Raw genomic sequence first — 15392 nt, 5'->3', positions numbered from 1 at the left:
TTGGGCCCTGTGTAGACCATGGTGCTGCGGTCCTCCATTTGCTGTTGTTGTGAGGTCCCCGCTGCAGCTTCCTCTCCCCCCGTATCCCCTCCTTTGCCTGTTTCCTCTTCTCCAGTCTGGACACGGGTCCCGGTTGCAGGCAGGAGCAGCGCTGCGTGGTATGTATTACCTTATATCTGTGTCTTCCCCTGAAACTTTTCTGTGCCCTTTCGATTCTTTCCTTCACCTCTGGATAATTTTGTTGAAAACACAAGCTACTTTTGCACAAAAAAACTGCACAAACTCCTCTAATGGGCGGCGGTCCTAAACTTCTCATCAAGAATGTTATAAGATGACATCAGCCACACATAGGGTGCAAATATATCATGTATCTCCAGTAGTCATATGGCTGATAACAGAGAGTAATAGATTGTATCCCCCCCCCCCCCTGTACAGTCTCCTCTCCCCGGGATGTAATGGCTGATAACAGAGAGTAATAGATTGTATCCCCCTGTACAGTCTCCTCTCCCCGGGATGTAATGTCTGATAACAGAGAGTAATAGATTGTATCCCCCCTGTACAGTCTCCTCTCCCCGGGGTGTAATGGCTGATAACAGAGAGTAATAGATTGTATCCCCCCCTGTACAGTCTCCTCTCCCCGGGGTGTAATGGCTGATAACAGAGAGTAATAGATTGTATCCCCCCCTGTACAGTCTCCTCTCCCCGGGATGTAATGGCTGATAACAGAGAGTAATAGATTGTATCCCCCCTGTACAGTCTCCTCTCCCCGGGATGTAATGGCTGATAACAGAGAGTAATAGATTGTATCCCCCTGTACAGTCTCCTCTCCCCGGGATGTAATGTCTGATAACAGAGAGTAATAGATTGTATCCCCCCTGTACAGTCTCCTCTCCCCGGGGTGTAATGGCTGATAACAGAGAGTAATAGATTGTATCCCCCCCTGTACAGTCTCCTCTCCCCGGGGTGTAATGGCTGATAACAGAGAGTAATAGATTGTATCCCCCCCTGTACAGTCTCCTCTCCCCGGGATGTAATGGCTGATAACAGAGAGTAATAGATTGTATCCCCCCTGTACAGTCTCCTCTCCCCGGGATGTAATGGCTGATAACAGAGAGTAATAGATTGTATCCCCCTGTACAGTCTCCTCTCCCCGGGATGTAATGTCTGATAACAGAGAGTAATAGATTGTATCCCCCCCTGTACAGTCTCCTCTCCCCGGGGTGTAATGGCTGATAACAGAGAGTAATAGATTGTATCCCCCCCTGTACAGTCTCCTCTCCCCGGGGTGTAATGACTGATAACAGAGAGTAATAGATTGTATCCCCCTGTACAGTCTCCTCTCCCCGGGATGTAATGGCTGATAACAGAGAGTAATAGATTGTATCCCCCCCTGTACAGTCTCCTCTCCCCGGGATGTAATGGCTGATAACAGAGAGTAATAGATTGTATCCCCCCTGTACAGTCTCCTCTCCCCGGGATGTAATGGCTGATAACAGAGAGTAATAGATTGTATCCCCCTGTACAGTCTCCTCTCCCCGGGGTGTAATGGCTGATAACAGAGAGTAATAGATTGTATCCCCCCTGTACAGTCTCCTCTCCCCGGGATGTAATGGCTGATAACAGAGAGTAATAGATTGTATCCCCCCTGTACAGTCTCCTCTCCCCGGGATGTAATGGCTGATAACAGAGAGTAATAGATTGTATCCCCCCCTGTACAGTCTCCTCTCCCCGGGATGTAATGGCTGATAACAGAGAGTAATAGATTGTATCCCCCTGTACAGTCTCCTCTCCCCGGGATGTAATGGCTGATAACAGAGAGTAATAGATTGTATCACCCTGTACAGTTTCCTCTCCCCGGGATGTAAAGGCTGATAACAGAGAGTAATAGATTGTATCCCCCCCCCCCCCTGTACAGTCTCCTCTCCCCGGGATGTAATGGCTGATAACAGAGAGTAATAGATTGTATCCCCCTGTACAGTCTCCTCTCCCCGGGATGTAATGGCTGATAACAGAGAGTAATAGATTGTATCACCCTGTACAGTTTCCTCTCCCCGGGATGTAATGGCTGATAACAGAGAGTAATAGATTGTACCCCCCCCCTGTACAGTCTCCTCTCCCCGGGATGTAATGGCTGATAACAGAGAGTAATAGATTGTATCCCCCCTGTACAGTCTCCTCTCCCCGGGATGTAATGGCTGATAACAGAGAGTAATAGATTGTATCCCCCTGTACAGTCTCCTCTCCTCGGGGTGTAGTGGCTGATAACAGAGAGTAATAGATTGTATCCCCCCTGTACAGTCTCCTCTCCCCGGGGTGTAATGGCTGATAACAGAGAGTAATAGATTGTATCCCCCCTGTACAGTCTCCTCTCCCCGGGATGTAATGGCTGATAACAGAGAGTAATAGATTGTATCCCCCCCTGTACAGTCTCCTCTCCCCGGGATGTAATGGCTGATAACAGAGAGTAATAGATTGTATCCCCCTGTACAGTCTCCTCTCCCCGGGGTGTAATGGCTGATAACAGAGAGTAATAGATTGTATCCCCCCCTGTACAGTCTCCTCTCCCCGGGATGTAATGGCTGATAACAGAGAGTAATAGATTGTATCCCCCCTGTACAGTCTCCTCTCCCCGGGGTGTAATGGCTGATAACAGAGAGTAATAGATTGTATCCCCCCCTGTACAGTCTCCTCTCCCCGGGGTGTAATGGCTGATAACAGAGAGTAATAGATTGTATCCCCCTGTACAGTCTCCTCTCCCCGGGATGTAGTGGCTGATAACAGAGAGAAATAGATTGTATCCCCCCTGTACAGTCTCCTCTCCCCGGGGTGTAATGGCTGATAACAGAGAGTAATAGATTGTACCCCCCCTGTACAGTCTCCTCTCCCCGGGATGTAATGGCTGATAACAGAGAGTAATAGATTGTATCTTTGTTGCCCATAATAACCAATCATATATCAGTTTTAATTCCAAAGCAGTAAAGGCATGTGAGCTGAGCTGTGATTGGTGGATATAGCTCTGGGGGCAGTGAGGTGACTCTGCGACACCCCCCGCTCTGCTGGAATGTCACCATTTCCTGTAAACACTGAACAATTATAAGAATTGTTTCCTCACCCCCGGCCCCAGCACAAGGGGAGAAACTAGTTTTGGGATAAACAAAATAATGTAACCCTTTGTATAAAGGCTCAGGCGCTGAATCATCAGATATTGTATCATACAGACTCCTGGGATCATAGGAAACGCAGCTCTGGATGTGACTAGAGTCCTGGCCATAAGTCCTGAGAGTGACCCAAATCTCCTCCTGTCACATGATGTGTCCCTCTGGTCTGTCAGATGTTTATCACATACAGAGATACAAGTGCAATCATATTATGGGGAGCAGAAGCTTTTATTGTCAGGTGGGAGGAGTTACTGCAGCGGGTCAGTATCTGCAGGACCTCTCCTTCTTCTTCAGGACCTCTGCAATTCTCCCTGGCAGCTGTCACTCACCTCCTGCACCAGATCCTGACTGATCGCCGTCCATTCCTGCACTATCACTGCTGCATTCTGTCACAATGTGTCGGTTTTGTTTGTCCCCCGTCTCCTGATGATTGACCACAAGTTCTCAATGGGATAAGATCCGGGGAGTCTCCGGGCCATGGACCCAGAATCTCTGTGTTCTGTTCCCGGAGCCATGGACCCAGAATCTCTGTGTTCTGTTCCCGGAGCCATGGACCCAGAATCTCTGTGTTCTGTTCCCGGAGCCATGGACCCAGAATCTCTGTGTTCTGTTCCCGGAGCCATGGACCCAGAATCTCTGTGTTCTGTTCCCGGAGCCATGGACCCAGAATCTCTGTGTTCTGTTCCCGGGCCATGGACCCAAAATCTCTGTGTTCTGTTCCCGGGCCATGGACCCAGAATCTCTGTGTTCTGTTCCCGGGCCATGGACCCAGAATCTCTGTGTTCTGTTCCCGGGCCATGGACCCAGAATCTCTGTGTTCTGTTCCCGGGCCATGGACCCAGAATCTCTGTGTTCTGTTCCCGGGCCATGGACCCAGAATCTCTGTGTTCTGTTCCCGGGCCATGGACCCAGAATCTCTGTGTTCTGTTCCCGGAGCCATGGACCCAGAATCTCTGTGTTCTGTTCCCTGCACCATTTAGTTCTCCCCTTTATGGCCGGGGCTCCATCATGCTGGAGGAGGCTCTGCTCATCACCATCTGCTCCTGGAGGGTCGGGAGAAGCGGCTCCTGGAGGACATTCTGCTCCATTCTTTAATCATGGAGGGGTTTTTAGGCGATTCCCTTGGCTGAGAAGCCGCCCCCCCCCCCCCCCACATGAATGGCTGCAGGAGCTTTACAGGTGCAGGAGACAGGACTGGGGGGGCATCACTCACCTTGTCTTCTCCCAACAATCGGAAATGGGATTCATCAGAGACAATGACCCCCCCCCCCAGTCCTCAGCGTCCACTCCCTGCACCTCCTGCAGAATATCCGTCTGTCCCCTAGTCCTCAGCGTCCACTCCCTGCACCTCCTGCAGAATATCCGTCTGTCCCCCAGTCCTCAGCGTCCACTCCCTGCACCTCCTGCAGAATATCCGTCTGTCCCCCAGTCCTCAGCGTCCACTCCCTGCACCTCCTGCAGAATATCCGTCTGTCCCCCAGTCCTCAGCGTCCACTCCCTGCACCTCCTGCAGGATATCCGTCTGTCCCCCAGTCCTCAGCGTCCACTCCCTGCACCTCCTGCAGAATATCCGTCTGTCCCCTAGTCCTCAGCGTCCACTCCCTGCACCTCCTGCAGAATATCCGTCTGTCCCCCAGTCCTCAGCGTCCACTCCCTGCACCTCCTGCAGAATATCCGTCTGTCCCCTAGTCCTCAGCGTCCACTCCCTGCACCTCCTGCAGAATATCCGTCTGTCCCCCAGTCCTCAGCGTCCACTCCCTGCACCTCCTGCAGAATATCCGTCTGTCCCCTAGTCCTCAGCGTCCACTCCCTGCACCTCCTGCAGAATATCCGTCTGTCCCCCAGTCCTCAGCGTCCACTCCCTGCACCTCCTGCAGAATATCCGTCTGTCCCCCAGTCCTCAGCGTCCACTCCCTGCACCTCCTGCAGAATATCCGTCTGTCCCCCAGTCCTCAGCGCCCACTCCCTGCACCTCCTGCAGAATATCCGTCTGTCCCCCAGTCCTCAGCGTCCACTCCCTGCACCTCCTGCAGAATATCCGTCTGTCCCTGATGGTTCCTGGAGAGAAGCGGCTTCTGTGCTGCCCTCCTGGACACCAGGCCTTGCTCCAGGAGTCTCCGCAGTGTCACAGTGCGTGCAGATGCCTCACACCTGCTGCTGCCATTCCTGAGCTCTGTGATGCTGGGAGCCCCATCCCCAAGCTGAGACACTTGTAAGAGACGCTCCTGGCGCTTGCTGCTCCTTCTTGGGCTCCTGGAGCCTTTTTGGTAACAATGGAGCCTCTCTCCTTGGATTCCTTGATGATGCGATAGATTGGTGACTGAGGTGACATCTTTCTCGCTGCGATACTCTTCCCTGTGGCCAGTTTTGTGCAGTGCAATGATGACTGCTTGTGTTTCTTTAGAGATAACCATGGGTAACAGAAGAGAAACAATGATGCCAAGCACCAGCCTCCTTGTAAAGTGTCCAGGGGTGTGATTGTTACTGAATCCTGACAGATTGTCCCCCAACCCTGTCCTCATCAGCCCCCGCACCTGTGTTACTGGAGACATCACTGACACCATGTTACCTGCTCCTATTATACTGCCCAGTGGTGATTGTTACTTAATCCTGACACATTGTCCCCAGCCCTGTCCCCATCAGCCCCCGCACCTGTGTTACTGGAGACATCACTGACACCATGTTACCTGCTCCTATTATACTGCCCAGTGGTGATTGTTACTTACACATGACACATTGTCCCCAGCCCTGTCCCCATCAGCCCCCGCACCTGTGTTACTGGAGACATCACTGACACCATGTTACCTGCTCCTATTATACTGCCCAGTGGTGATTGTTACTTACACATGACACATTGTCCCCAGCCCTGTCCCCATCAGCCCCCGCACCTGTGTTACTGGAGACATCACTGACACCATGTTACCTGCTCCTATTATACTGCCCAGTGGTGATTGTTACTTACACATGACACATTGTCCCCAGCCCTGTCCTCATCAGCCCCCGCACCTGTGTTACTGGAGACATCACTGACACCATGTTACCTGCTCCTATTATACTGCCCAGTGGTGATTGTTACTTACACATGACACATTGTCCCCCAGCCCTGTCCTCACCAGCCCCCGCACCTGTGTTACTGGGGACATCACTGACACCATGTTACCTGCTCCTATTATACTGCCCAGTGGTGATTGTTACTTACACATGACACATTGTCCCCAGCCCTGTCCCCATCAGCCCCCACACCTGTGTTACTGGAGACATCACTGACACCATGTTACCTGCTCCTATTATACTGCCCAGTGGTGATTGTTACTTACACATGACACATTGTCCCCAGCCCTGTCCCCATCAGCCCCCGCACCTGTGTTACTGGAGACATCACTGACACCATGTTACCTGCTCCTATTATACTGCCCAGTGGTGATTGTTACTTACACATGACACATTGTCCCCAGCCCTGTCCTCATCAGCCCCCGCACCTGTGTTACTGGAGACATCACTGACACCATGTTACCTGCTCCTATTATACTGCCCAGTGGTGATTGTTACTTACACATGACACATTGTCCCCAGCCCTGTCCCCATCAGCCCCTGCACCTGTGTTACTGGAGACATCACTGACACCATGTTACCTGCTCCTATTATACTGCCTAGTGGTGATTGTTACTTACACATGACACATTGTCCCCAGCCCTGTCCCCATCAGCCCCCGCACCTGTGTTACTGGAGACATCACTGACACCATGTTACCTGCTCCTATTATACTGCCCAGTGGTGATTGTTACTTACACATGACACATTGTCCCCAGCCCTGTCCCCATCAGCCCCCGCACCTGTGTTACTGGAGACATCACTGACACCATGTTACCTGCTCCTATTATACTGCCCAGTGGTGATTGTTACTTACACATGACACATTGCCCCCCAGCCCTGTCCCCATCAGCCCCCGCACCTGTGTTACTGGGGACATCACTGACACCATGTTACCTGCTCCTATTATACTGCCCAGTGGTGATTGTTACTTACACATGACACATTGTCCCCAGCCCTGTCCTCATCAGCCCCCGCACCTGTGTTACTGGAGACATCACTGACACCATGTTACCTGCTCCTATTATACTGCCCAGTGGTGATTGTTACTTACACATGACACATTGTCCCCAGCCCTGTCCCCATCAGCCCCCGCACCTGTGTTACTGGGGACATCACTGACACCATGTTACCTGCTCCTATTATACTGCCCAGTGGTGATTGTTACTTACACATGACACATTGTCCCCAGCCCTGTCCCCATCAGCCCCCGCACCTGTGTTACTGGAGACATCACTGACACCATGGCCGCTGCTCCGCCTAAGGCGCCTGCAATGAAGGGGAAATGTGTTTTGGGGGAAAAGTTCATTTTCTGGGTAAATACTGACTTTGCAATGAATTGCTGATAAGCTGATCGCTCTTTATAACATTCTGGAGAATATGCAAATTACCATTATAAAACCTGATGCCGGAGACTTTGTAACAATTTACATTTGTATCATTCTCTGAACTTATGGCCGTGACTGTAGAGTATAACACACATTGTAGATATTGTACCCTGTGAGGAAGCTACAACAATTATAGTCACAGCATCACATCTCACACTGCTGTGCTCTGTGCCGTCCCTGGAAAGATGCGTAATCAGACCTTTGTGTATGTTGTTAGTAGCAGCAGGACTGTTATATATGGATTTATATTCCAGGATTGTAGCTTCCCTGAGAGCACTAGGTGTGGATCCTCACACTGCTGTGCTCTGTGCTACCTACAGCCAATAGATATTGTCCCTAACAGCGGCTGTGTAATGTATAATCTGTCATTTATGTATGTTGTTAGTAGCAGCAGGCAGGGCCGGCGCTAAGGGTAGGCAAAGGGGGCAATTACCCAGGGCCCCCTGAAAGGGGAGAATCTCTTCTTCCAAATGAATTTTGTTTCTAGGTGCCAGGGATCCAGAGATATTCAGGTTTAAATTGAGAATATCGGGTGCCATTTTTATATATAAAAATCACTCCTGACGGCAATTTAACAGTTAATAGCTCTGTTTTCCTAACACTTAAAAACACAAAATTAGATTCATATAAAAGAGGAGACTCTCTTCTTTCACAGAAAAAAAGAAGTGAGGTTCTATGTGTCACAGAGCCAGAGATACAGCCCCCTGAAATGCCCCTCCCCCTTCCAGATTCTTAACCGGCAGCTACAGGGAGAATTTGCTGCACACAGGAGCTGCTGCACCTCACAGATAATGGAAATATTCACTTTATATGTTACTACATTTTGAGAAGGAATAATATCAACTAATATTCATGTTTTTAAGCCCTCTCACACTTTCTCTCTTATTGCATTTTATTTTGTGATAGTTTACCTTACAATGAACGTTTGATCCTCTTCGCCTAATGTGACTGCACCGTGACCCAGAACATGTCCATAAAGTTATATGTAACACCAAAAACATACACATGTTCTGGAATAAAGTTTTCATTTCCCATCATCCTCCATTATTTCCACCGATGTTATGACGTTCTCACTCTCATTCTTATGAAGCGCGGAGGGTTCTGTTATTGTGCAGCTAATACAATGGCGACATCTAAACGTGACTTCTGTTATCTCATTAGAGAGGTTTATGGATATATAGTTATTATTTGGGTCATCATTGTGTAAGGAACATACAGTGATACATCTGTGGGAATTTTCTGCAGTTCCCTTTGCTGCATATTTTGGTGAATATACATGTGGGGTCTGTATCATCTCCTCACATCTTACTGGTTTAGGAAAGTATATTTTCTTTATATAAGTATTTTGGATTTGTACATATTTTAGAGGAAATTTTGAATGTTAATTGCCAAATGCATCGCCTGGTTGTCTGCTTTCTATTCTATAGGTTTTATGGCGCGGTTACTTTTCATTCTGTTTTATTGCTATATTTTGCAGGTTGTGACGGTCTAACAATGTCTAGCTGAAAAGCAGATCTCTAGTTATTACAGTGTTAGTGATATTATGTGGATTTATTTATGTGAACATATCAATAGGGACATTTGTGAACTCTACACACGTCCATCTATTACATTCAGGAGATGTGAAGGGAAATAGTTTCTGTTTGGAACAAATTTTTTGCCAGCAAAGTCAAATTTTAAGTATATTTCATAAAATGTTTCAGTTTGAATCAAAATTGCATGAAGGCGCCGAGGTCTATAAACTCTTTGATGCAATTTTGAAAATGGGGCAAGTGTCTGCTTTCAGAAAATATCGGTCCCTCTCCCCAATGGGCCTCACAGTCTAATCAACCTACCTGTAATTTTTTGGAGTGTGGGAAGAAACCGGAGGACATGGAGGAAACCCACACAGTCACAGAGAGAACATACAAACTCTTTGACCAGCGCTGCAAGGCTGTAGTGCTAACCACTAAAATTCTCCAAAATTACAGTTTGTTTTACCATACTAAAGGAGCCTATTGCTGACTGTGACTGTTCATAAAATAGTTTTATTTTGGGGCCCCACTTTGTCTAGAACCGGCCCTGGCAGCAGGGTTGTGATTTATAATCCAGGATTGCAGCTTCCCCATACCCTGTAGATGCTAAACTTTCAGCACTTGTGGGGATTTCCTATTTAAATATTTTAGATGTCAAAAATATTCTTCTTACAGACATTGAGGAGCAATTCAAAAAGATCTGACGGTGTCGGTGATCATACCATCGGACACCATGAAGACCACCGCCATCACATGGTGCATTATCTCCGCTCTCCTGGTTGTCACCTCCCAGAGCGAGATCAAAGAGAAAGACTTCACCGACATCCAGAGGAAAGCCTTCAGACTGGTCATGGAAAGTCTCCACAACAAGGAACATGTCAGGAACAGCTTCCGAGTATCCGACATCCTCACAGCCACAGATATAGTAAGAGACCTACAGTACGGCAGTATTATAGAAAGCCTTGCATCATAGAGTGGGGACCTGGGGCGCAAGCCCCAGGGCCCCCACCAGTGACCAGGAGGAGGGGATACCAAGCATTCTAGCTCCCTCCACTCCTGCTTTATTACCAGCATAGGAAACTGATACTGCTGAGAGACTCGCTGTACAATCCTTACCTCTGGTCTCAACAGTATTATAGCAGTTATATTCCTGTACATAGGGGGCAGTATTATAGTAGTTATATTCCTGTACATAGGGGGAAGTATTATAGTAGTTATATTCCTGTACATAGGGGGAAGTATTATAGTAGTTATATTCCTGTACATAGGGGGCAGTATTATAGTAGTTATATTCCTGTACATAGGGGGAAGTATTATAGTAGTTATATTCCTGTACATAGGGGGAAGTATTATAGTAGTTATATTCCTGTACATAGGGGGCAGTATTATAGTAGTTATATTCCTGTACATAGAGGGCAGTATTATAGTAGTTATATTCTTGTACATAGGGGGCAGTATTATAGTAGTTATATTCTTGTACATAGGGGGCAGTATTATAGTAGTTATATTCTTGTACATAGGGGGCAGTATTATAGTAGTTATATTCCTGTACATAGGGGGCAGTATTATAGTAGTTATATTCCTGTACATAGGGGGCAGTATTATAGTAGTTATATTCCTGTACATAGGGGGCAGTATTATAGTAGTTATATTCCTGTACATAGGGGCAGTATTATAGTAGTTATATTCCTGTACATAGGGGGCAGTATTATAGTAGTTATATTCTTGTACATAGGGGGCAGTATTATAGTAGTTATATTCTTGTACATAGGAGGCAGTATTATAGTAGTTATATTCTTGTACATAGGGGGCAGTATTATAGTAGTTATATTCCTGTACATAGGGGGACAGTATTATAGTAGTTATATTCCTGTACATAGGAGGCAGTATTATAGTAGTTATATTCCTGTACATAGGGGGCAGTATTATAGTAGTTATATTCTTGTACATAGGGGGCAGTATTATAGTAGTTATATTCCGGTACATAGAGGACAGTATTATAGTAGTTATATTCTTGTACATAGGGGCAGTATTATAGTAGTTATATTCTTGTACATAGGGGGCAGTATTATAGTAGTTATATTCTTGTACATAGGGGGCAGTATTATAGTAGTTATATTCTTGTACATAGGGGGCAGTATTATAGTAGTTATATTCTTGTACATAGAGGGCAGTATTATAGTAGTTATATTCCTGTACATAGGGGGCGGTATTATAGTAGTTATATTCTTGTTCATAGGGGCAGTATTATAGTAGTTATATTCTTGTACATAGAGGGCAGTATTATAGTAGTTATATTCTTGTACATAGGGGGCAGTATTATAGTAGTTATATTCTTGTACATAGGGGGCAGTATTATAGTAGTTATATTCTTGTACATAGAGGGCAGTATTATAGTAGTTATATTCTTGTACATAGGGGGCAGTATTATAGTAGTTATATTCTTGTACATAGGGGGCAGTATTATAGTAGTTATATTCTTGTACATAGAGGGCAGTATTATAGTAGTTATATTCCTGTACATAGGGGGCGGTATTATAGTAGTTATATTCTTGTTCATAGGGGCAGTATTATAGTAGTTATATTCTTGTACATAGAGGGCATTATTATAGTAGTTATATTCTTGTACATAGGGGGCAGTATTATAGTAGTTATATTCTTGTACATAGGGGGCAGTATTATAGTAGTTATATTCTTGTACATAGAGGGCAGTATTATAGTAGTTATATTCTTGTACATAGGGGCAGTATTATAGTAGTTATATTCTTGTACATAGAGGGCAGTATTATAGTAGTTATATTCTTGTACATAGGGGGCAGTATTATAGTAGTTATATTCTTGTACATAGGGGGCAGTATTATAGTAGTTATATTCTTGTACATAGAGGGCAGTATTATAGTAGTTATATTCCGGTACATAGAGGACAGTATTATAGTAGTTATATTCTTGTACACAGGGGGCAATTTTTATTAGTATAAACAAACAGAAAATATTACAATACATTCTCATCAGAATGAGCAGACAATTATTTAACACATCTTACAGATCAAAAAATAATAAATTCATAATAATCTTAACTCAAAAAAAAGTCCATCACTGGTAAAAAGAAAAATGTGGAAATTAATATAATTACTTGATCAGTTACCCCAGACATATGTTCCTCCATAACTTAACATTATTACCATTTTTTTTAACCTCTACGGATCGTATCCACCTCAGCTCTGAGAGTATTTGGGTTACAGCGGTCATGGGTTGGAAGGACTCGCTGTGTGCAGACACTCTGGTCCTGGTGTGCCAGTGGTAATATTTGATTGTACTGATGATCAGGTACATGGTCCCTCTGTCGATGCCGGCTACCTGTGGTGTTACCCCATAGATTATGTCCGGGTAGGTCAGAGACTGCAGTCTTGATATTCCGAGTCTGTGGGACACCTCCTGCCATATCTGCCTCCCTCCCGGGCACTCACTGATAAAATGCTGCATAGTCTCCTCCTGCTGACATCCCAAGGGGCACAAACGCTCAGAGAGACTCAAGAATTTTAAATTTCCCCTGACAAAGAGCCTCCCATGTAAGGATAACCAGGTGATATCAAAGAGCTTTGCAGGGAGCCTTGGACTATTGAGGAACCTCAGGCTTTCCTGCAGGGTGGCCGTTGTGCAGTCCCTCAGAGCTGGCTGAACAGTATAGAAGGTCCTACAGATATTAGTGTACAGCTCCTTCCTGGTCCTACTCTCCAGATATGTCTTATCTATTCTCCACTTTTTCAAACACCTGAGACCATACTCCAGATACTGGGGGAGGAAGCCAGGAGTCCATCGGCCCCTCTTGAGACTGCCGCCTCGCACCCAAGACTCTGCAAAAGGCAATATCCAGTCCCTGACACTACTTACCCACAGGAGACCATTGTTTGAGTCCAGGCAACCAAAATTTACTTTTAGAAACATGGAGTCAAAGAAAACCCTTGGATTTAACATATCCAGCCCACCCTCTCTCCTCTGCAGGTAGGTGATCCCTCTTTTAACCGGGTTCAACCTGTTGCCCCATAAAAGCTGGAAGAACAGGCTAAAGAGCCTAGCGGAGAAAGATTCTGGCAAAGGAAAGACGACAGAGACGTAGAGGAAGACAGGGACCAGGTAAGTCTTCAGCAGAGTAACCCTTTCTCTATAGGTCAGCCTCCAGTTCTTCCATCGCTGAACCTTTGCATTTCCGGTTTCCAACTTCTCCTCCCAATTTAGTTTGGCATTATCTTCCCTCCCAAATTTAACCCCAAGGATCTTAATATGGGTGGAGGCCTTGGCGAATTGTGGCAGATCAAAGCCAGGAGCAGCATCCAATGTCCAGAAAGCTTGACTCTTCTCAAGGTTGACCAGAGACCCGGAGGCCCCTGAGTAACTTCTGATGGCTGCAGATAACATCTCCACCTCACGAGGTTCAGATATCATCACAGTCACATCATCCGCGTAGGCGACTACCTTCAAAGGCAAGCAATGGGGGACCGGCACCCCCTGAAAATCACACCGCTGCAGTGATCGCAGAAACAAGTCTATGGCAAACACATACAGCAGTGGACTCAGGGGGCAGCCCTGTCGCACCCCGGCCTCTACTCCGAAAGTGTCCCCCTGCCAACCATTGATCAGAGGAAAGCTCTCAGCCTCTCTATACAAAGTTCTCAGCCAATCTATAAATTGTCCCGGAATACCGTACTTTGACAAAGTGGCCCATAGATAATCGTGATCAACCCTGTCAAAGGCTTTAGCCTGGTCCAGACCTACAACATATCTCCCACACCTCAGAGCTTTACATCTCTCAAACATCTCCCTTATCGAGATGACTGCTCCAGAGATGTTCCGCCCTTTTACCGTGCCGTACTGAGAGCCTGCCAACAGTGCCGGGGACAAACAGACTAACCTAGAAAATAGAATTTTTGCCAGAATTTTCCTATCAACATTCAAGAGGGCGATCGGCCTCCAGTTCTTGATGTCACTAGGCTCCTTACCTTTAGACAGCAGAATAAGGGAGGACACTCTCATGGATGGAGGCATCAGGTGATTTTCTAGACAGTTAGTAAACACATCCACAAGGATCGGGGCTAAGAGGTCCCTGAACTTCTTATAGAATTCAGCTGTAATACCATCAGGACCTGGTGCCTTCTTCAGATGTAACTTATCAATGGCCTCTTTAACCTCCTCCTCCTCTGTTATTTCTGCTGTCAAAGGAGAAAAGTCCAAATCTCTAGTGTCAGGACCTGGAGTTGCCTCCAAGAATTGAGCCATTTTCTCTTTATCCAAAACCTTCTTCTGAAATAACTCAGCATAGTAGGATCTCACCACCCCCAGGATACCCTCCCGAGATTCCTGTAAAACTCCCTGGGAGTCAGTGAGACCTGTGATCAATTTCTTGGCCACACGTTCCCGGCAATTTTCATATGGATCAGGAACGCCCAGTTTTCCGTAATCTCTTTCTATTACCAGGGACGTGTAGCGGCTGTACTGATACTGCTTTATTTCAGATTTCAGTCGGTCAATATTTTGTTTGTCATCCCCGCCCGCCGAATACAGTGACTCCAATTCTTTCCGCAGCTTGAGATACTGGCCGTACTTACTCTTACCCTTCTTCACTGACAGTCTCTTTAAGAGGGACCTGATCTCCTCCTTGACGTTCTCCCACCAGTCAGATATGTTGTCATAGAAGTCCTGTCTGTGGAGCTGGTCCTGAAAAAGGGAGTGGATACAATTCTGGACATAGATATCATCCAGGATGCTAGAATTGAGCCTCCATAACCCCCGACCAATATCCGAGCGGTTAGTGGCTCCTAGGTGAAACAGTAGGACAAGATGGTCAGAATATGGGACAACCTTCTCGCATATACCACTAACAGTCTCTGAGGGACTCACAAACGCCATATCGATCCTGCTGTGCCTGTCAGCACATGTGTAGGTGTACCGAGGCTTCCTCCCGTCCAAGGTAAATACATCACGTAGATGGGTCTGTGATATTATGCTCTGTAGGACCCTGGAGTCTCTAAGCACTGCTCTGCCCGAGGACCGGTCACCTGAAGTCATGACAACATTAAAGTCACCCGCCATTACTACAGGGATAGAGGTAAATAAATGCTGCTTCACCTCATTGAACAGCTGGATTCTCTCTGTCACTGTCTGTGGGCCATAGATGTTGATCAGCCGGAGCCGCCTACCATGGATGGTCACCTCTAGCACCAGGCACCTCCCCATAGCGACCTCCG

At 46.7% G+C, this 15392-nt stretch overlaps 1 protein-coding gene across 1 annotated transcript in view; it reads left to right on the top strand.

Moving 5' to 3' along the window:
* Positions 1–15392, top strand: part of RARRES2 (retinoic acid receptor responder 2) — a 53205-nt gene continuing 37813 nt past the window's right edge. The window contains exons 1-2 of the mRNA XM_072154500.1: positions 1–158; positions 9826–10075. Coding sequence (XP_072010601.1) covers positions 9884–10075 — 192 coding nt within the window. The 5' untranslated portion in view covers positions 1–158; positions 9826–9883. The remainder of the gene's footprint in view (positions 159–9825; positions 10076–15392) is intronic.

This window comes from Engystomops pustulosus, chromosome 5, assembly GCF_040894005.1.
Source record: "Engystomops pustulosus chromosome 5, aEngPut4.maternal, whole genome shotgun sequence".
Taxonomy (NCBI): Eukaryota; Metazoa; Chordata; class Amphibia; order Anura; family Leptodactylidae; genus Engystomops; species Engystomops pustulosus.
The sequence above is the reverse complement of the archived record's forward strand: the minus strand, read 5'-3'. Positions and strand labels throughout refer to the sequence as shown.